The 23,649-nt window shown below is 42.1% G+C and overlaps 1 protein-coding gene across 9 annotated transcripts in view; it reads left to right on the top strand.

The window, feature by feature from the left end:
* Positions 1–23,649, top strand: part of mast2 (microtubule associated serine/threonine kinase 2) — a 518,017-nt gene that overhangs the window by 279,769 nt on the left and 214,599 nt on the right. For 5 of the 9 annotated variants that reach the window (XM_085983018.1, XM_085983016.1, XM_085983015.1 and 2 more), the window contains one exon: positions 2,403–2,615. The exons of the other annotated variants lie outside the window; for them this stretch is intronic. In XM_085983018.1, coding sequence (XP_085839144.1) covers positions 2,403–2,615 — 213 coding nt within the window. The remainder of the gene's footprint in view (positions 1–2,402; positions 2,616–23,649) is intronic. 9 annotated transcript variants of the gene reach the window in all.

Below are 23,649 nucleotides of genomic sequence, written 5' to 3'. Positions count from 1 at the left end.
TTTTTGTTATAGCAGTCATTGTGTATCACTCACCTCCTGTTTGGACAATAACTGCAAGCTCAGAATATCCACCGTCCATAGCTAACACAGGAACCTTTTTAGATATTTATTCCTTTTTGATATTTCACAGAATCCAATCCTCCGACATATTCCATGTTGTGGAAGTTGAGGTGAAACGTGATATCAATATGTTGTTTATCAGCTGTGCTTTTTAAAAAAAAAAAAGATTACATTTTTATATCTTTTCCTGCTGTGTCCAGTTTCCTTGTTGCATGCACTTACCTCTGAACAAGAAACCTGTCCCAAACTTTCCAGTACCACTTAGTAACTATCTCATGGGTTAGCACAAACATTGCAAATTGACACCAGGAACTCAACAGGTGGGCAACCTCAAGTTTCATTGAGTCTACAGATCTGTAATGCAGTGGGTTGACACTGTGTGTATCCTAAATTGGTTCTGATAGGACATAAATAAATTTGAATGCAGTACTCTGCTGATATTCAGGTTTCCTGGTCAGGTGTTAATCAACACTGCTCCCAATGTGGATCTCATGGAGAGAATAAATACAACAATAACCTGTCCGTGTCTCCAACAAGATAGACATTTTTGCAAGACTCTGACAATTGTAAATTGACCCCTCATTATTGACTCCTCAGCCAGAGGAAATGTTTCCCTATTCATTCTATCAAAATCCTTCACAATTAAAAAAAAAACTTGCATTATATCTTCTCTTGTCCTTCTCTGATCCAGTGGAAATGGTGTCAGCATCTCAAGTCACTACTGTTTCTCATCAGGGTTGCAAAATTCCAGGAATTTTTAAGAGGTAACTTTCCATGGGAATTTTTGGAAATTTTGGGAATTTATGGGAATTTTGAGTTTTTTTGCACACAGATGGTTTTTGTCTCTGACCCTTATATTATCTTTGTCATCAAAATAGACATACTGTTCCATACAAATAAAAACAGGCTTTCAAAACTTTATTTAGGTTATAATTTTGAACTTTATTGAACCCCCACAAAAAAGACCCATCTAAAATAAAATAAGCTAAGTAAGAAGATAAACATATATTGATTAAGAAATTCCTTAATAATAAAATTACTAACAGAGATGGAATCTTAGAGAGGACCTGTGGGGAAAAAAATGAAAGAAATACATTAAAAAAAATATTATGCTAGCATGTGCTTTTTTGGGCAAAATTCCCAACCTGAACTTCCTGTGGAAAATTTCCAGAAATTTACCGGAAACTTTCCACCCCTTCACAAACCTATTTCTCATTATGATCAGGTTAAGCTACCTTGCCTGGTGTTTTGGTTGTTGATTATGTCATGAGCCACCAAAACATTAGGCAACGTAGCTTCACCTGATCATGAATTTTATGTTACTGTTATGTCTATTTCCTGACTCTGATTATTTCACCATATCTGAAGAGCCAATATGAACACTCTATGCTGTCTCTGTTTTAGACAAAGATGGACTATATCAGTAAATGCTCCTGTAGTTTTTATCTTAACATTTGTTAGACTCGAACGTAGGATCTTGTGATCTTTTCCCTCCTATCCTGAAGCCAAAGACACGACTGTGCCTGCTTCTTTGACGCTGCCAATGACCCCTCCTGATTCCGTGATCGGTATTGTTCAGTACATTAGTCATGAACCACATGTGGCTAATTACATTTCTGATCAATAAATAAAGAATGAATAATGGACACCATCTATTGATGTGATCGCAATACTCATATTTGAATGGTGTTTGCATTGTACTTTAACATTTTTGTATGTTAGTTGGTAAAATGGTAAGACGAAAGGCAGAGTATGCAAATGTTTTTTTGATTGTTGAGTGCTTTACTTTCTTGGTTACTGAATGATAGTAAATGTTTAAGTAGATGTATGCATGTGAAGTAAATTGACATGTATTGTGAGAGTGTAACACAAAAGTGAGAGGCTTTTTCTACTAAAATGGTGTCATCGTAACCAAACCTATATTGTACAACACTGTCTTACATGAACTTAGCCTCCCAGCCTTGCCCCTCATAAAAGATTTTTTTCCTACCAATTCTAATTAAGTCCTGTGGGACAGAAGATTTTTAAGGTCTAAGTAAACCCACAAAATGATGATGCATGCAACTGTGGTACATATACCTGGAATTTTAAAACCTGAAAATCCATCACAGAAAAACTTCTCTCCTGAATTCTAAATTTTCTTATTTATGGGTTCCTTAGATGGCACTGGTCTTGGATTTGGAGCATGATTATAACTGGATTTTCACTTCTCTTTTTATAATGCCAGCTTAAAATACAGAATGACTTGGGCTGAATATCATAGAGGGATGTTTTTTAAGAGCAGATTGCCTTTTAATGTTGCTGAATTATTGATTCTTGTTTGTACTACTGTACTTTGTTAGAATCTGGCCCTCTGAAAACTGCCTTTCAGAAGAAAATGGTGGTATTGAGCGCATCTCGTCACCTACTTCAGCCAGCAACCCACACTTGCTCACTGTTCCCTGCAATGCAGACGCCACACTTTCTCAGCACTGTGCTGCTTTGGGTATCTTTTCAAATCTGTATAGGTCCTGCAGTCCCTGTTCTCAAGCCTATTACAGTCCCTTCCAGTGGAGGTAAGAAAATAGCATGAAGAGCATTAAAGACTTGAGTGTGGTTTGTGTCTGGTGCAGTGAAGAAATTTGTTCGCGGCCTGTCATTAATTTCCCTTTGTACCTTAATACCATTTGGCTTTTTCTACTGAATAACTAACAACGTGAAAGAGTAATAATTTACTCGTTATCTTTGCTACTTTTGCAGTTGTTGCAGCACAAGTGATTTGGCTCAAGAACTCTGATGCTTGTATCTTGCTATTTTCTGGCGTTGAATTTTGCACTTGTGTATAGCGCTTGGACAATTGTGCAGTAGTTGGCAATTTACCTGTAGTTAAATATGGTCTTGTATTTGGCGCTCCATTTTTACTATGTTAGCTATTTAATGCTGCCTAACCCTCATTGCTTTTTTGTTTGTCTTAAAAGTACTGTGTGAAACAATACATTTAAATATAATACAGTACATAGAAAGACTTTAAACAGACAAGGCTTCTCATTGCATTACACTTGAGACTGTATTGTTGTGTTTTGTTTTGTGCATCTTCTCTCCACCTTGCTGAAGCTACAAGTGCAATTTGTATTCTAAAGACAAAGTAAACTGTGGAATGCCGTGCTTTTATGGTATTTATAATTGGCCAGTGCTCTTGCTTTTGCAATACCTGCAGCTACAAGTGAAGTAATCACATGCTTTTGGAATTTTCAGATTTATTTTTCCAATTTTGACTATCTACAAATCCTTCAGCTTAAAGTATAATAATGTCACGAAAGTTCAAAAGTTTCCCTTCACAAAAATGGAAAGAATTTTCAGTTTAGTGATGCAGGCATTGAGAGCGTGAGCCAAATGAAACTGTGACTGACTGAACGATGCGACCCACGAGATTTTGATTCCGATCCTCACACTATGTTATAGAGGAGGCCGTTGCTGAAACCGAAGGAACGGTCCTCGGAACCCATTACGTGTGTTGTGCACTGAGGATTTGCTGCCTTTTGCTTTGCTCCTGGTTACTTGGAAATTAAGTGAAACACATCCCTGTTTTGCTGAGGCATATCAAATCCTTAGAGCTCTAGGAGCAAACCAACTCCCTAGCTTAAAAAACCCTGAAAATGCTGGTTATACTCAGCAGGTCAGGCAGCATCTGTGGAGAGAGAAACAGAGTTAACGTTTCAGGTTAATGACCTTTCATCAGAACTGGAAGAACTTGGAAATGTAACAGGTTTTACGCAACAACAGAGGCAGGGAAAGGGGGGAGGGTGGGAAAGAACAAAAGGGAAGGTCTGTGATACGGTGGAAGGCAGGAGAGATTAAATGACAAAAGGGATGATGGTGCGAGGCAAAAGAGGGTGATAAGGGGACACGTGAAGAAACAAAAGATGGGTCTAAAGGAGCTGTAAATGGCAACAGCAGAATCATTGCCAGCACCTGCTGTCTGAAAAAATGGGAGCAATGGTTATGATGTGAAATTGTTGAACTCGATGTTGAGTCCGGAAGGTGGTAAAGTTAATAAGCTCCCTAGCTTATCTGCCTGAGATGAAATGCCATCATGTTTCTGTCTCAAGCCAGTTTGTCTTTCTTTGGGTCTGCAAGAACTGTCAGAATTTGAAGCTTTTGTCATGTGTGAGTTGAAGGGTGCTGTTGAGACACATTGGTTTCAATATATAACACACTGTGGCGCCATCATTTACAAAAACTGAGCACCTTGCCCAATTTATTTCATTCTCCCAATGTTAGCTGTCAAAATGGAGACATGTTTAACAGTTGCTGAGTCTGGAGAAATAAAATGCAAAGATTTTTTTTTGTGGAAAATATTTCCCCTCGTAGGATGAATGAAAAGCCAATGAAAGCAGCAAAGTTTTCTATATCAAGCAGTTCGTGGAGGATAGTAAATGACTTCCTTTGTGTGAGACAAGCCAGTGATTGTATCCATGTTTCTGATGACTTAATTGACTGTCATTTAAAAAAATCTTTATAGTTCATATTTCTTAAATCTTGTGCAGCTCGAGTTCTTCGTTGTCTGCTGTTTGAGTCGGTATTGTTCTTGGGCTTTGAGGTGTGAAATTTTGAACAGTATAGATGATATGGTAAGGGAGATAAGTGTGATGAAAGACCCGAAGGTTTGCAGCATCATGAATTGAATAACAGTTATATTAATTATTTTCTTACATAGTAGCAAAATACAGAAAAATACCTGGAGTATGTAAGATATTAAATAACCTGGTTATAATAGAAAACGTAACTTTAATACCCTTCTACTTGTTTGTGGCTAGTAAGGTGCATTTCCTAATAGCACAACAGTTGGAATATGCATTCATAGGAAGCACAATAGTTCAAGGTGGTAATGTCTTTCTTGTATACAGTTTACTGCCAGTGGTTCTAGAAGAAAAACCCATGCAAACCACAGGTTGAATTTCCGCCTTATGAATGGTAGTAGTTCTTGTATATATTTTCTTTTCCTTGTCGAATGACTTTTCCCCTTTTCTTTGGATGCAGCTTGCAAGCAGTGGACAGTAATAACATGCATATTAAGTTTGTCTTTTGTTAATGATGATGATGAGGTACATTGTCCTAGTAACCTGAACCCTAATTGAAATCCTGCTGGTTGCTTCCTTCAGCTGCTACTCAAGGACAGGATAAATCTGATGGTGTAGCTACAGGAAACTTTTTTTTATCCGGCACCGACGGGACCGACGTGGTGCCGGTTCATCAAAAATTCCGGATAACCGAAAGCTATAGTAAAAGATATGGAGAGATGAGAGCTCCGTATAAAGCAACAAACCCTGTTGCTTAGCAACAGGTTCAGAACAATGGCCACAAGTTCCAAGCGTCTCTGTAGCTTAGCAACAGCTGCAGCCACACCCTTGCACAGCAACAGATCGAGGAAGGCAAGTACAATATGAAGTAAAACTTACCTGAACCTACTCCTGAATTTTGCCGGTTAACTGAGATTTCCGGTTATTTAGGTGCCGGTAAATCGAAAGTTTCCTGTACTACCAAAGTGTGAATTACAGCTGATGGCCGTGGTAATGACATTCTTGCCTACCCTCACTGAAGAAAAATGACATTCATAACCTAAAAGTTATATTTATATTTAGCTATTTCTGTTGAGGGTGACAATCCCACTTCTTAAAATTTTATTTTTCTTTCTTGGATCTTCCTGTACCACACACAAGCCATTGGCTGAGAAGGTAGTCAATGTGACTTGCTCTTTGCCTCTTCCAATGTCACTCTGAAATTGGGCACATGTTTAGGTGGCCTGTGATAATTAGTCCTATGATTTCTTTGTTTACTGTGTGAAATGCAGCCTCTCCGAATTCAGGCAATTGTGTGGTGCAGTTTTTTTTAAGAGTAAGATGGAACTGTCAACAACAATATAGCACAGTACCTGCTGTGCCACCTTTTTTTATGTTGATATGGGCTTGGAATCTGCTATCCCTAATCAGTATACCTTTGATAAGATTTTGCAGACTTTGTTGCAGTGTTGCTATACCCTGTGGGAACTCTTGACACAGTGGTGACTCCAGAAGCCCAGTCATTTATGAAGTTTGTGAACAATATAAATCACAAATTACTTGAATATGACCTAAATTCCATACTCTGTACAAATTGCTTAGGTTATCAAGGCCTTTGCTTTCAGTTTTGTTGTCAAGACAAAGCAAGCAGTCTGTGTTATGTGGTTTCTGCTAACTTTGCAATCAAAATGCATATACACGTGAATTGTGAATAATGCTGTTTGAAGTGACATTTTGCACATCAGATGGTGATGTGTATCCTTTCCAACATGCAGAAAACCAGTTAGTAGAGAGACATGAGCATCTGAGAGATTCTCCCCCACTGTGGAGTAAGCAAATTTAAAATGATCAGCTGCATCTTATAAATAGATATTAAATATATGGTTTCAGTTGTGACAGAAGTCTGTTACAGTGCTCTCTGAACGTGGTGTAATTCCTGAAACCTCACCAGGACAGTAACCTCTTAATTCTCTGCTTCATCCAAAAACAGTAGTGACCTTGTGGTTTTTTCTTGTGTCTCAGGTAAGATCATGACTTTGCATGTTTTGTATTTATTTAGGAACTCAATTTCAATGTTGATTTTTTTTAAAAGAATCTATGTGTGTGTGTGTGTGTGTGTGTGTGTGTGTGTGTGTGTGTGTGTGTGTGTGTGTGTGTATGTAAAGGATTACTTAACTACTGAGTTTACTTATTACATTTGCTCTTAACTTTATCAATTTCAGTGACAGAATCCCAAATGTGGTTGTTACATTTTAGCCACCCCATCAAAACTGATGGGGGAGGTTGGAGCGTTATCACCTCCTTAATTTATTTTATCTTTCAGAATTTAGAGCTGTTCTTACTGTCCTGCGGTTGATCCTAAAACCCTGTTATTATTAAAAACGACTACAGCCAGTGAAGTAATTTGTTTTTCTGACAGTGGATGTTATGGTAGCATCATATATGTCAGGCTCACTTATACTGTCCCCACTATTTACACCGTCCTCGCTTATCACCTATATCGGGCAAATGGTGATAACGATTTGACATTACCATAGGTGTCAAATACAAAGGCACCGCTTAAAACTTATTAAGTGGATCGGCTATTTTGTGCAGGTCCGTACTTAACCGACCTTTAAAAGCTGATTTTTCTTTTATATGGCTGCTTCCAATCAACATCTCACTTTGCGACATAAATAGACAGATATTAGAACCAGAGAGATATAAATAGAACCAGTTATCCACAGGTCCAGGTTGAATATGGCCCATGGGGGTGGCTGCCTGCTTCTCCCGTGGCCTTGTCCGCGCCCGGGTGGCCCTGGAGAAGGTGCACGTGGTGTCCGCCGGTACGCTTGAGGCCCTCCGCGACCAGTGGGCACTGCAGGGACTGGAGTGCATAGTCCTAAAAAAGGGGCACTTTTTAGGTTTTTTTCTTTAATGACACTGGATTCTTATGGGTCTTGTTAGAAAAGGCATAAATAGAACCAAGACATTGTATGTTAAGCTGATTGAAGCTGCCTCCATATACGAACAGCTGATGTTTCAATCAGCTGTTCACATTATCAACAACTACGGGATGCAATCGGAAGTAAACAAATAATAAACAAATATTCAAACTGATACTATAATCACCGCTGAAGTGTGAATTATTGAATCATATCGGCAAAGCGAGCCACCTTTCTAGAGGCAGGTTTGACACCAGTATGACTCCTTAAGTACAACAGTGTTATGGCCCCTGGGTCTTAGTACAGAATTTCTCTCTCAACAGTCATTTCTATTGCTTAGCAACATAAACTTTAACATTAGCTGTAATTGATGTCGCCCAGCTGGTAGCTGTCCATCACCACACTATTATTAACCGCCAGAACTTCCCCAATGTAAATGAGGTCAAGTTTGTAGATTATATTGGTGGCCCAGAGTGAACTTTACTGTCCTGGCAGGTACTACTAATAAATGTGACTTAAACAAAATGTGGCTTAACATGGAATTGGCAATTGAATAGCTAATATTGCAGTTCTGCTGCATACCAGCTGACGCATTAAAATCTGTGTGTATTTTTAAAGCTGCCTGCCTACTTGATTTGAACTGAATAAAAAGCAGAGAGGGACTGTTGCTGTCCTGCCAATTCTGCTGTTTTTGACGTGAGCAGGCTTGGGGAACTGCGGCAGTGCGTTCCTGCTTAAACTTACCAGACAGATCATAATACAGGGACAGCTTCAGAAGTTTGACACTGTGTCTGACCCAAAGACAACATGAAATAAAGCTCTTAGTGGGTAGAAAGTGTATGACCTTAATACTTGTAAAATTGATGTAACGGTAATGCTAAGTTACAATTTCATTTTATATCAAATAAAGAACAGCTCCAAACTTCAGCTTTTCATTGGCTGAAAAACTGGCCTTTTAAGCTGGTTTATAGCCAATGAAAATCTTTTGTTTTTAAAGTTGTTCCCACCTCAAATGAAGGATGGGTGCAAGGAGATTGAAGGAGAAAGATAAGCTAAATATCCTAACCTTGGAGATGGGAAATAGGTAGAAAATGGCAAGTAAGTAGAACAGAGTTAGAATAGGTAGAAAAAAGTAAAATTCAAGGTAAGATTAAAAAGGACAGAAAACAGGAAGACAGGATTGAGCATAGATGAAGTATTTAAATTTCAAAAGTTTAGTAATGGAAAGTTATTGCAATGATGCTATTCGTGAAGTTTGAGAATCTTTGGAGCTACAACATGAAAGTTATTTCAGTGTGACTGCACTTGAACTGAAATCAGAGTTGTCAACCCTGGGAGACAGGCGTTTCCATGTACCATCTGGCAGCTTAAAGGTTAAAAGTTGATACGCAAGACAAAACATTTTCCAAACCTTTTAATAAAGTAGTATAAATGCATTCTTAATGCTTTCCAATATTTATTGAACATCCCTCAAAAGATTGTGTGAAATAGATATGTTTTTCCATATATACCTGATTACATTAATTAATTACTTGTTAAGAACATAAGAACCAGGAGTAGGCCAATCGGCCCCTCGAGCCTGCTCCGCCATTCAATAAGATCATGGCTGATCCAATCTTGTCCTCAACACCACTTTCCTGCTTTCTCCCCATACCCCTTGACTCCCCTGTAGTTCAAATGTCTGTCTATCTCCGCCTTGAATATATTCAGTGACTCCGCCTCCATAGCTCTCCGGGGTAGAGAATTCCAAAGATTCACGACCTTCTGAGAGAAGAAATTCCTTCTCATCTCCGTCTTAAATGGGTGACCCCTTATTCTGAAACTATGCCCCCGAGTTCGAGATACCCCCACTAGGGGAAACATCCTCTCCGCATCTACCCTGTCAACCCCCCTCAGAATCTTATATGTTTCAATAAGATCACCTCTCATTCTTCTAAACTCCAATGAGAATAGGCCCAACCTGCTCAACCTTTGGTCATATGTCAACCCCTTCATCCCAGGAATCAACCTAGTGAACCTTCTCTGTACTGCCTCCAGTGTAAGTATATCCTTCCTTAAATATGGAGCCCAAAACTGTACGCAGTACTCCAGGTGCGGTCTCACCAGCGCCCTGTAAAGTTGCATCAAAACTTCCCTACTTTTATACCCCATACCCCTTTGCAATAAAGGCCAACATTCCATTAGCCTTCCTAATTACTTGCTGTACCTGCATGCTAACTCTGTGTTTCATGTACTGGGACCCGCAGATCTCTTTGTACCGCAGCATTTTGTAGTCTCACTCCATTTAAATAATAATTTGCTTTTTCATTCTTCCTTCCAAAGTGGATAACCTCACATTTTCCTACAACATCTGCCAAATTTTTGCCCACTCACTTAGCCTATCTATATCCCTTTGCAGACTCTTTGTGTCCTCCTCACAACTTGCTAACCCACCTATCTTTGTATCACCAGCAAACTTGGCTACAGTACACTCGGTCCCTTCATCCAAGTCATTAATATAGATTGTAAATAGTTGCGGCCCCGGCACTGATCCCTGTGGCACCCCACTAGTTACTGGTTGCCAACCGGAAAATGACCCATTTATCCCGACTCTCTGTTTTCTGTTAGTTAGCCAATCCCCTATCCATGCCAAAATATTACCCCCAACCCTGTGCGCTGTTATCTTATGCAGTAAGCTTTTATGTGGCACTTTATCGAATGCCTTCTGGAAATCCAAGTACACCACATCCACTGGTCGCCCTTTATCCACCTTGTTTGTTACATCCTCAAAGAACTCTAGCAAATTTGCCAAACACGATTTCCCTTTCATAAAACCATGCTGACTCTGCTTGATTGTCTTATGATTTTCTAAATGTTCTGCTATTACCTCCTTAATAATAGATTCCAGCATTTTCCCAATGACAGATGTTAGGCTAACTGGCCTATAGTTTCCTGCTTTCTGTCTCCCTCCTTTCTTGAATAGGGGCATTACATTTGCGGTTTTCCAATCCGCTGGGACCTCTCCAGAATCCAGGGAATTTTGGTAGATTACAACCAACGCATCCACAATCTCTACAGCCACTTCTTCTAAGACTCTAGGTTGCAGGCCATCAGGTCCAAGGGACTTGTCGGCCTTTAGCCTCATTAGTTTGCCTAGTACTTTTTCTCTAGTGATAGAGATTGTTTTAAGTTCCTCCCTCCCTATAGCCCCTTGATTATCTATTAGCAGGAGGCAGAGGGTGATGGTTGAAGGTTGTTTTTGTGACTGGAAGCCTGTGTCAAGTGGTGTACCACAGGGATCGGTGCTGGGTCCCTTGCTGTTTGTAGTGTACATTAATGATTTAGATATGAATGTAGGAGGTATGACCAGTAAGTTCGCAGATGACATGAAAATTGGTGGAGTGGTAAATAGCGAGGAGGGAAGCCTCAGGCTACAGGACGGTATAGATGGGTTGGTTAGATGGGCAGAACAGTGGCAAATGGAATTTAACCCTGAAAAGTGAGGTGATGTATTTTGGGAGGACTAACAAGCCAAGGGAATACACAATGAATGGTAGGACCCTAGGAAGGACAGAGGATCAGAGGGACCTTGGTGTGCATGTACATAGATCCCTGAAGGCAGCAGGACAGGTAGATAAGGTGGTTAAAAAGGCATATGGGATACTTGCCTTCATTAGCCGAGGCACAGAATATAAGAGCGGGGAGGTTATGATGGAGCTGTACAAAACGATAGGCCACAGATGGAATACTGAGTGTACTTCTGGTCGCCACACTATAGGAAGGATGTGATTGCATTGGAGAGGGTGCAGAGGAGATTCACCAGGATGTTACCTGGGCTGGAGCGCTTCAGCTATGAAGAGAGACTGGACAGGCTGGGGTTGTTTTCCTTAGAGCAGAGAAGGCTGAGTGGGGACCTGATTGAGGTGTACAAAATTATAAGGGGCATAGATAGGGTAGATAGAAAGGAACTTTTCCCCTTAGTAGAGGGGTCAATAACCAGGGGGCATAGTTTCAAGATAAGAGGCAGGAGGTTTAGAGGGGATTTGAGGAAAAACTTTTTCACCCAGAGGGTGGTTGGAATCTGGAACTCACTGCCTGAAAGGGTGGTAGAGGCAGGAACCCTCACAACATTCAAGAAGCATTTAGATGAGCACTTGAAATGCCATAGCATACAAGGCTACGGACCAAGTGCTGGAAAATGGGATTAGAATAGACCGGGCTTGATGGCCGGCACGGACACGATGGGCTGAAAGGCCTCTTTCTGTGCTGTATGACTATTATTGGGATGTTTTTAGTGTCTTCTACCGTGAAGACCGATCCAAAATAATTGTTTAGAGTCTCTGCCATTTCTCTCTTTCCCATTATTAATTCCCCAGTCTCATCCTCGAAGGGACCAACGCTTACTTTAGCTACTCTCTTCCTTTTTATATACCTGAAGAAGCTCTTACTGTTTGTTTTTATATTATTTGCTACTTTACTCTCATACTCTATTTTCTCCCTCTTTATAAATTTTTTAGTCACCCTTTGCTGGTTTCTAAAAATTTCCCAATCCTCTGGCCTACCACTAATTTTCGCAACATTGTATGCCTTGTTGTTGCGTACAAGTACACATTAATCAATTGATGTTACAGAATTGGTTCATAATTGGTGGCAAAAGATATTTGGTTTGTGTCCATACAATTAAACAAACTTTTTGCCATTTAGGGGGCTATAGTCATCAGAAATTTAAGTTGTTAAAAAAACTTTGTTCCATACCTAGAGGTTATACAGGTGCACTATCCCTTATCTGAAACCCTTGGGGCCAGATGTTTTTTGGAATTTTTCGGATTTCAGAACGGATAATGCTTATTAATGGACAAGAGGCAGCCGTCGGGTTTACCCTACAACTACACCACTAGTGATGGATGCAAACCTGGCTAGGTAACCAGATTACTATAAAGAAATAGTTAACAGCAATGTTTCCTCAAAGTTGCACACGGCCACGCAATAATCTGCAAACTCCCGTGCAAGCTGCTCAAGCTTTTACATTGGAAATACCGAGAGACGCTCCACGAAAAAACTTTCGATTTTTGGAATTGCGGATAAGGGATAGTTGACCTGTGTTAAGTCCGTGAATGATTGAGACACGGACTAGCAGGAGAGAAACAAAGAGATCTTTACTGGTGAAAGGCATAAACGAAACTAAAACAACAGAGGCTCTCTAGCGCCTTTTATACAGGGGTGGTCACTGCCGGTACTGCAGTCTGAGACCAGTTATTCTCTTAAAGGTACATACACAACAATTCCTCCCCTTTTAGATAAACAGTACATAACATTCATTTAACAACTAATGATAACGAATTACAATCACAATTACTGTTGCTAGATACATTGGTTAAGTTTAAGCAATTATAAGTTCAGTCTTTGAGGAGGCTTCCTGATTCTGTCTGGATAACGCCTCTTTGGAGTATCAGGTTCTTCTGGCAATGTTGAGTCGGAATCAATGTCGTTGTTTGGTTCATCTGCTTCCAATATTACTGGGTCTGCGGTAGCTGCAATTGGAACGTCGATTTCATTACCAGGTGTATCAGATCGTGGTGTGGAGTTGACGTTTTCCAGTGACTCTAGAATCTGGTCAGCATGTCGTCTTACAATGCTCTCCCCAACGTCCACGGTATACATGAGAGGTTCTTGTCGTGTACAAATCGTTCCTGGCTGCCATTTCTCAGTGCGGTAGTCCCGGGCCAAAACTGGTTGACCTATCTTAAAACTCCTGGTCGGTCTTTCATTTATATTCTGAAACTGCCTGTTCTCCACATCTCTTCGGACGTTTGGCTTAACCAAATCCAAGCGGCATCGTAGTCTTCGATTGAAGAACATCATGGCTGGAGTTTGGTTGGTAACCGCATGTGTCGCATTCCGGTAGGCAAACAAGAAGTTGTCCACCTTGTGTTGTAGGGGTATATCTTCATTACACATTGCCTTGATAGCCTTCTTGAATGTTTGGACAAACCTCTCGGCCAATCCATTAGTGGCTGGATGATATGGGGCAGATGTGTAATGCTTAACACCATTGTTCTTTAAGAACCTCCGGAACTCTTCAGACACAAACTGTGGTCCATTGTCAGAGCAAATCTGTTCAGGCAGCCCATTCCTGGCGAATATGGTTCGTAAGACTGTGATCGTTTTTTCCGTGGTGGTTGAGGACATTTTTATTACCTCTGGCCACTTTGTGCATCCGCCGCAATTAAAAACATCGAGTCCATGAAGGGACCAGCAAAATCAATGTGCACCCTTTGCCATGGAGATGAGGGCCACTCCCATGGATGCAGAGGAGCTTGTGGTGGGGCGTTTTGGACCTTCTGGCATCCTGCACAGCTCTTGGTCATCTCTTCGATTTCTCTATCGATTCCCGGCCACCACACAAACGCTCTGGCTAAGCTCTTCATTTTTACCCCACCCAGATGACCCTCATGAAGCTCATTGAGCACTCTATCCGTCAACTTAGGTGGAATTACTACTCTGGATCCACACATCAAGGTTCCTCTGCACACTGACAGCTGTTCTCTTCTCGGCGAGAATGCTGGCAGCAGTGGTTCGCCATGTGCTGGCCATCCCTTCACCGTTAAATCATAGACCCATGATAGTGTCGGGTCATTCCGTGTTTCCTTTTCTATGTTTGCATTCGTCACAGGGAGACATTCGACTATGGTCGAGTGGAATAACTCCATTGGATCCACTGCAAGGTCTTCTCCTTCCACCGTCGGCAACGGTAGACGTGACAATCCATCAGCATTTCCATGCTGTTTAGTACCCCTGTACTCGATGTCATATTGGTGTGCCCCGAGGAAAAGGGACCATCTCTGCAGCCGTTGTGCTGTCATTATCGGTACGCCCTTCTGAGGGTTGAAAATGGAGACAAGAGGTTGATGATCGGTTAGTAGAGTAAATTTTTGACCGTGCAGATAGTGATTGAACTTCTTCACCCTCCACACTAGGCTGAGGGCCTCTCTGTCAATCTGGGCGTAGTTACGCTCGGCAGAAGTTAACGAGCGTGACGCAAAAGCGATCGGCCTCTCCGAACCATCAAGGAATTTATGTGACAGTACCGCCCCAATGCCGTAGGGAGACGCATCACACGCCAGCCTGATTGGCAGTGCTGGGTTGTAGTGAGCCAATACTTCCTTTGAAGTGATTAAGTCCTTACTCTTCTGAAAAGCACGCTTACAATCATCGCTCCATTTCCGTGCTACCCCCGTTCGTAGCAGGGCGTTCAGTGGGTGCAGAATTGTCGACAAATTCGGCAAAAACTTATGATAGTAATTCACCAAGCCGAGGAATGACCTCAGCTGTGACACATTTTCAGGCGCTGGGGCCTTAACAACCGCTTCAATTTTGTCAGGGGACTTATGCAACCCCTCTTCATCAATCATGTGGCCACAATACGATATCTGTTTCTTAAAAAATTCGCACTTGGGGCGGTTGGCTCGCAGCCCATGTTCCCGTAGTCTAGTGAGCACCTGTTCTAGGTTGTTAAGGTGTTCACTGTCATCTTCACCTGTTACAAGGATGTCGTCCAAGTAACACTGAGTCCCCGGAATCCCTTGCAGGACTTGTTCCATCGCTCTTTGCCATATCGCCGGAGCCGATGCTACTCCGAATACCAGTCGATGATACTGGTAAAGACCTTTGTGAGTGTTTATCGTGAGATACTTCCTAGAGGACTCTTCAACCTCCATCTGCAAATATGCTTGTGCTAGGTCAATTTTTGTAAAACGCTTCCTTCCAGACAGCGAGGCGAAGATGTCTTCTATCCTTGGAAGAGGATATTGTACTGTGCGAAGGACAGGGTTCACCGTCACCTTGAAATCCCCACAGATGCGAATCTTCCTTGGCTCTCCGGACTTATTGGTTAACGTTTTCTTCATGACAGGAACGATGGGTGTCGCCCACTCGCTCCAGTCGACCTTAGACAACACGCCCGCCTTCCCCAGATTCTCCAGCTCTGCCTCGACGGCTGGGCGAATTGCATATGGTACCGGTCTCGCTTTGAAAAACTTGGGAACTGCATTCTCTCCTATTTTTATCGAGGCGGTTACGCCTTTAAGCGTGCCCAGTTCTTGTTGAAATACCTCTTTGGCGTTAGCTAAGATTGTTGACAATCGTCCAGGAGTGACGTCTTCATCTTTTTTACCGTCCACCGTCATTGCATGAATGGAATGCCAATCTAAGTTTATCTTCCTGATCCATTCCCGTCCCAATAACGGTGGTCCACCATTTGGCAGTATGTAGAGATACAATTTCCGTATTTTCTTGCCATTGTATTCGACAGGCACCCTTATTTTTCCTCTGGGGTATACTTTTTGCCCCGTATACGTCGTCAAGACGATGGATGTCTCTCTCAAGGGTATGTGTGAAAATAGCCGCTCGTAGTCTCGTCGATACATGACGGTTAGCGCTGATCCTGTATCCAGTTCCATTTTAACTTGGGACCCTGCTATCGTGAGAGTGACCCAAATGGTTCGGTGATCCTCTTTTGCGATTACATTGTGAAGTTTGAGACAGCTTAGTCTTCTGTTTCCGGATTCACTATCGCTCATCTGGTCTTCGGAACTACTGTCCGTCATCTTTTGTACTTTCTTGTACGGTTCCTTAGTAGCCTTTTTGTTGTCGCTGGTCTTCTTCCCAGACCTACAAACTCGTGCAATGTGTCCAATCTTCCCGCATTGTCTGCATATTTTGTCTTTGGACCAACAGTCCTTCTGGTGATGGTTAGTTCTGCCGCAGTGATAACATTTTGCAAATCCCCGTGTCATTTCGTGGGTGCCGTATTCCTGTGGTTTTTGTTGAATTTCTGCAGCTCCCCTGGCTGCTGCTTCATACGATACTGCCACGCTGAAAGCCTTATCTAGCGTCAGCTCTTTTTCTGCGAGTAACTTCTTCTGTGTTCCTTCACTCAGGAGTCCACAGACAAATTTGTCCCGTAGGGTTTCTGCCAGTCCTGCTCCGAACTGGCAGTGCTTTGATAGCTTGCGTAGTTCCGTAAGATACTCAGCATTGCTCTCATCTTTGTGCTGAGTTCTCCTGTGGAATTTAAATCTTTCTGCTATCAACAGTGGTGCAGGGTTTAAGTGCTCCTGTAGAACAGCAACAATTTCGTTAAAACTCTTCGCCTTCGGTTTGGCTGGAGTAATCAGGTCCCGCAATAGGCCGTACGTTCTAGCGCCCATTAAGTTTAACAATATCGATGCCTTTTTCCCCTCCGCTATATCGTTTGCCTCGAAATATACCTCGACTCTTTCCACATACGTGGTCCAGTCCTCTAATGTATTATCAAAAGCAGTGATACAGCCAGTCTTCGGCATCTTGCAAATCTAAAATGGCGCCTCCCGCGCTTTGCCTTCTTCTCCGATTTAACAAAATGGCGCCTCCCGCGCTTTTCCTTCTTCCCCGCTGTTGTTAGCGCTGCTTTCCACGGTTTCTTGCGCGTATTCTTTTTCTTTTATTATTTTCCCGTCGTGGAGCGGACCCTCTGGGACACTTCCCTCCCTCTTCTGAGGTCCGAACGCTGCCCAGCTTCGAAACACCGGCTGTGCCCTCTATGCTCCACCCTCCCTCTCTCCTTGCTTCCCGACTCGCTGCCCGGCCCCGTTGCAGCCTAGGAAGGATCAGAGCACTACCTGCCACCAGCCCAATTAGCTGGGAAACCACGGACCGAGGAACCCAGCCTGGCTCTGGACAGTCTCTCCTGCAAGTTTTGAAATCGATGATTGACGGTCGACGCCTGTTTCTCGAGTTTCAATGGCCTATTTTTTTATTTATTTTTTCTTCTGGCTCCGACCTTCAACACGTTGTTGGAGCTGCTGCTGAGTTGCAGGTAAGTTCGTTTCTAACTCGTCGCCAGTGTTAAGTCCGTGAATGATTGAGACACGGACTAGCAGGAGAGAAACAAAGAGATCTTTACTGGTGAAAGGCATAAACGAAACTAAAACAACAGAGGCTCTCTAGCGCCTTTTATACAGGGGTGGTCACTGCCGGTACTGCAGTCTGAGACCAGTTATTCTCTTAGGTACAGGTTGTTGTGTATGTACCTTTATCAGGAAAGATTGAACAGGCTGGGGCTCTTTTCTCTCGAAAAGAGAAGACTGAGGGGTGACCTGATGGAGATCTTTAAGATTATGAAAGGGTTTGATAGAGCAGACATAGTGAAGATGTTTCCACTTGTGGGGGAGACCAGAACTAGGGGCCATCAATATAATATCGTCACTAAAAAATCCAATGGGGAATTCAGGAGAAACCTCTTTACCCAGACAGTGGGTAGAATGTGGAACATGCTACCACAAGGAGTAGTTGAGGTGAATAGCATAGATGCATTTAAGAGCAAGCTAGATAAACACACGAGGGAGAAAGTAATAGAAGGATATGTTGATGGAGTTAGATGAAGAAGGGTGGGAGGAGGCTCGTGTGGCGCATGGACCTGTTGGGCCAAATTACCTGTTTCTATGCTGTAAATACTATGTACTCCCCATAAAATGAACTGTAGTTTGCCTTGCTGAAATGAATGGAGCCATGAAACTGGCTCTGAAAAATATCAAGTATTTTGAAGTATACTGTGTTCAGTTGTTGTAATTGCAGCAACTTGTTATGTGAGGAATCATGGATGTCAGCCCACATCATCTTTCCCCTTGGCACTGTGCCTTTGAGTTCCATTTTACTGCACCACCATGGAATGTGGCTGATTGAACCTCATTCTGTTCATTTCAGTCCTCACGAACCCCAGCAGCCCCACCTATGAGCCGCAAACCTCCAGGATCCCTGTCCCAGTGCTATGAATGCTCATTGCTACCAAAGCACAAACTGTCGCCAGTGCAGCCACACCTCATTCGCTCTACTGCTAAACAGCAGAAATCTTAACTTCAACTGATACATCTTTCATATCATCTTTACTGTGTTTTCTCCGGTTTAAAACTGGTAAGGAATAAAAATGTATTACATAGATCAAAGATATATTTCTTTGATATATATTCCTTTACGTTTGTGTGTGATACATACACACACACATAATTATGAAAAAGCCACTCATAGAATAATGTACAGTAATGGAATCTGATCCCCAAAGTACCAATAAAACCGCAGGATACCATTTAATAAAAATGTAATTTAGTTGAGGGCAATTTAGTTGGTTTTGGTTGAGGACCGCAGCAACAGCAACATAATTTAGATTGGTTGAGTGCCAGTTATGCTCAAGATTACTGCTTCTGACTTGAGGGAATGAAGTTTAGGTGGCGGTTACGATGGGAGGGATGGGATTCTTGTTGTTCTGCTTTTTGGTTCTATCCACCAATATGTTAACTAAACAAATAACAGTCCTTTCCAAAGTTCCAGATCCATGAAATCCAAACAAGACAAAGCAGCGAATAGGAAATATAAGCACAAATAATATAAAGTTGCCTGAGGTTTGTGGGCTGGGTTGCCAAGGCATGCAAACTACATATGGCTCACAGGCCACAGTTTGGGCACCACTGGCCTAGATGTGTGGCTTGACATCCCTCCCTCCACGTGAAGAATGCCTAGCCTTTACTCTGTCCCTAGTACTGACATGATGTGGAGATGCCGGTGTTGGACTGGGGTGGACAAATGTAAGAAGTCACACAACACCAGGTTATAGTCCAACAGCTTTATTTGAAATCACAAGTTTTCGGAGTGCTGCTCCTTCATCAGGTGACGAAGGAGCAGCGCTCCGAAAGCTTGTGATTTCAAATAAAGCTGTTGGACTATAACCTGGTGTTGTGTGACTTCCTAGTACTGACAAGCTCAGGAACTTTTTAGAAGCCCTGAAGAGGGCCCAAGGCCCATTAACAGGACACCACCAAAGTTGAAAAGAGTTGGTTTTGTGGTTGTGAGAAGACTAATTTGAGTAGGAAACATACTGTAGGGATACTGTATGCATGTGAATTAATGCTGCACTATTCTGCTGCCATACATTTATACTCTTAGAGATTTTTTTTTAACTTTTATTATAATTCAAGCAACATTTTATCATTTTCATCTGTGCTTTACAATATGAAAATGCAGAAGTATTAGAATTCCAAACCTGACAAAAGGCTGCTTTATTCATTGGATCTGTTTGTCAAGTGGAAATAATCTGTTCATCAGTGGAAAACTCGATAATACATTTTTTTTTAAAGAAAATAATTAAATTGAACCTTTTTTTGGTTAACTATTTTTGTATTAACATTCTATTTGCAGTACCTCCCTAGTTGTCTCGGTCTTCTCAAGGTCATGTTTCTTTGCATTGCCTCCCCTGATCCCCCTGACTACCAGTCATTATGTAAAATGCTGAAACCTGCATCTTACGAACTTGTTTTTGGTGGTTGTTGACAGAATCAAAGATGATGTTTCAGGCGACCTACACTAGTATCATTTATTCAGCGTGCTTGGGTTCTATCACTGGTTTATATCTCCACCAAACACCAGCAGAGCTTTCTTTATGATTAAATGAAAAGGACAGAAATGGTTTAACAATATTTATATAGCGCCTTTAATGCAGGAAAAATGTCCCAACACAGGTTCAATCAAAAAATGGATGTTGAACCAAAGAAGGGGTGACCAAAAGCTTGATCAAAGAGATGGGTTTTAAAAAAGCCCCCAAAGGAGCAGAGGGCAATGGACAGGCTCAGGGAGGGAATTCCAGAATATGATTCCTAAGTGACTGAAGACAACCACCGATGGTGAGCTGAAGGGGGAGGGGCTGAATGAGAGGCCTGAGTCAGAGGAACGGAGACTTCAGTGGTGGGGACTGTATGGTTGGAAGAGGTTACAGAGATGGGGAGGGAGGCCATGGAGGGATTGAAACTCGAGGGAGATGGTTTTAAATTTCAGGCGTTGAGGGACTTGGGAGCCTTGTAGCGAGGTTAGGAGTGATGAACTAGCAGGACTTGGTGCGGTTCCACTAAATGTGCGATCTCATCCACAAAAAAGAGAAACAAACAGGCCGGCGTGAACACGATCTTTCTGTGCTGTATAACTCTATGACTCTATAACATCTACAAAAAAGTGAGATCCCTACGCACAAAAAGTGCACCTCGTACACACAAACTGAGCCACATACAGCAACAAGTGAACCCCCATTGATAAAAAGAAGCAAGAACCCCCATTGATAAAAAGAAGCAAGACCCTTCTATGCATGAAAAATATGAAGCCCTCATCTCCTTTCCTTTCTCCTCTCCTCTGTCTCCTCATCCTTCTCCTCCTTTTGTCCCTGCCTTTTCTTTTCATCTTCTGTCTTTCTCCCTTCAGCGCCTCCTCATCCTTCCATTTCCTGCTAACTTCCTCCATTTGGTGGATGAGCTATAGAACTTTCTCTAGTTGAACATTGAAAAAGCAAAAGGCAACTTATTTGAATTCTGCCAAAAGGTTTACTCCTGCACGGGACTCCTTACCCAGCTGCTCACTCAGGTCGAATCGGACAGAGTGCAACTGTGGTATTCAGTTTGGACACTGGATTTAGCTTCAAACCCTATTTCCTGTCCAGCACCAAGACCGCATGTTTCACACCTCTAACATTGTTCACCTTGACCATTATCCCACCCTCACCACGACTAAAACCCTTGCCCACATGTTTGTTAAAAAGACTCAATTGATTCAGTGTCCTGCTCATCAGCCTCCTAAGAACCACATGACCACAAACTCCAACTCTTTCAAAACTCCACTGTAGACAGCCTATCCTTCACTAAGTCCTGTTTGCCAGTCTCACCTGTCCTCCCGGATCCCCAATGGCTTTCTCTTCTCTAGTGTATTGAACTCAAAAGCTTTTTTGAAATATATTGCCTACTTTACAGCAGTGACCACATTTCAAAATGACTTCATGGGCTGTGAAGTGCTTTGGGACATCCTAAGGACATGAAAGGTGCTACATGAATGCAAGTTTGTTCTTTCTTTGTTTATCTCTCTCTCTGTCACTCTCTATATCTAGCTCTGGTTTTCTCTTTGACCACGCTTTTACATTTTTAAGTTTTTATTCCAAATATTTTTCTCGTGTTCAGCATCTCAGACTATTCTTGCAAGTGAGACCCCTGCTCTCTGTGGCCCAGAGTGTACCTTTCCCTGCCCAATTTTTAGCAAGCCCAGGGATCCATCAATAACCACTCATTACAGTATTTCAACTTAACAGTTATATCCCATGCCCTCTTGATCTTTCTTGACTTCAGAAGTAGCTTTGGCTGTAAACTGCTAAATAGATTAATTAAAGAGTAAATGGATAGGTGAACAGAAGCAATGACACACTGTACAGTCGTTACAGGCTTAACTAATTCCCTTCAGATTTGATGGAAAAATAAGTCACATCTGCTGTACTAAACTGCAATGTAAAGTGCATTGGACTCAAGGTCCCTGAGTAATCACTTTTAAGCAGTGATTTGTTGCTGACCATCCAAAGTCTCTCTCTGGCCTATCTTTCTCTGATGGTGTCTGACAGTCTACCTAATTTTGACAAAGACAAGCTGAGAAATACCCATTTCTGAAAACTACATGCCTGATGTAGAGAAAATTTAAATACATAGCTTTTAAATGGGGGAAAAAAACTGCCAATCAAACATGAACACAAACAAAACCCACAAGATGGTTATATTTGATTTGAATGGCTTGCCCCCTTTTTCAATTAATTGATTGAACACACTGTCTATATCCCACAGCTGTTGTGTCAAAACAATCTGGACCATTTTCTGCACATGCACCTAGTTTTTAACACCTCATATTGTGACAAAAATAAAGTAACCAATACACAATGCATCATACGCATAATTTTTGTGTCACAAGCTTTCAGTCACCTCTCCTAAGCTTTCTGCAAAGTCAACACCCACTTATTCTTTCCACCGTGAAGTGTCTTCGGACATTTTTCTATGCAGGAGGCCCTGTTTACGCATTGAAGTTTTTACTCAAGTAACATTGCATAAATTCAGCCAGTAGAGGGAGTAAGTACACTGTTTGCTTACATTTGTGCTCTTTCATTACTGATGCAGTATTGTGATTCATCACCATAATAATTCTGGCTAAAATAGAACTCATTACCCTTCACAGGTGAGCTGAATTTCCTTTTGATTTATGGCTGCTTTTTCACTTGCTGCAAAGCAAAAGGGGTGATTTTATTCAGGCTTACTTGTCAGCAGCTGCAGACACCAGTTCAGAGAGGCTTGAATTCCTCCCTCATTTGTGACATGCAAATTAAAGATGTTGGGGTTTAATTAGTTTCTATCCATATACTTCTTGAATATTTTGCATCTGTGAAAGTTAGGAAAAAACTCATCATAAATTTCATTTAATTAGTAGCTTCACATAAGATGCCAGTTTGATGTTTATTAATTAGAACCTTGTTCTGATCCAAATATTTGTTGCAAATGGAAGTAATAAAATTGCTATAACTTTAGCTGCCTTAATGTTCACGATTAATTGCAGCTGTTTTACCTATAGTGCTTCTGTTTTAATTTATTCTGTTAACCTGATCTTTTGCCATTTGCATTCACCAAAATAGACTAACTCATCAATTCATTGGAGCACCATAATAACCTATATATGTCTAATATATTACATTTCTTATGACTTTGTGTACTTCCTGTATCACACTTTCCTATTTGTGTCAATGGTTTTTGTCACACTGTTAAAAGAGCACCTATTTATATTACTTACTAGCTGGAGTGCCCGGCGGTGCCGAGGCTTTTTCGAGGGCATGTTGTTGTTGGAAGAGAGAGAGAGAGAGAGAGCGACTGGGGGGAAGAGAGAGCGACTGGGGGGAAGAGAGAGCGACTGGGGGGAAGAGAGAGAGCGACTGGGGGGAAGAGAGAGAGCGACTGGGGGGGGGAAGAGAGAGCGACTGGGGGGGAAGAGAGAGCGACTGGGGGGAAGAGAGAGAGCGACTGGGGGGAAGGAGAGAGAGAGAGAGAGACTGGGGGGAAGGAGAGAGAGAGAGAGAGAGACTGGGGGGAAGGAGAGAGCGAGAGACTGGGGGGAAGGAGAGAAAGAGAGAGAGGGAAGGAGAGACAGACAGAGAGGGGGAAGGTGAGAGTGAGGGAAGGGGCTGGACTCAGAGCCCGGTGGGTGAAGGGCGGCCGCCATTTTGTGAGGTCGGCGGGACGGTTGAGACCGCGGGGAAGGGCTTGGACTTAGAGCCCAGC

The sequence above is a fragment of the Somniosus microcephalus genome, chromosome 3 (genome assembly GCF_052327205.1).
Source record: "Somniosus microcephalus isolate GS21.2 chromosome 3, FLI_Smic_1.0, whole genome shotgun sequence".
Taxonomy (NCBI): Eukaryota; Metazoa; Chordata; class Chondrichthyes; order Squaliformes; family Somniosidae; genus Somniosus; species Somniosus microcephalus.
The sequence above is the reverse complement of the archived record's forward strand: the minus strand, read 5'-3'. Positions and strand labels throughout refer to the sequence as shown.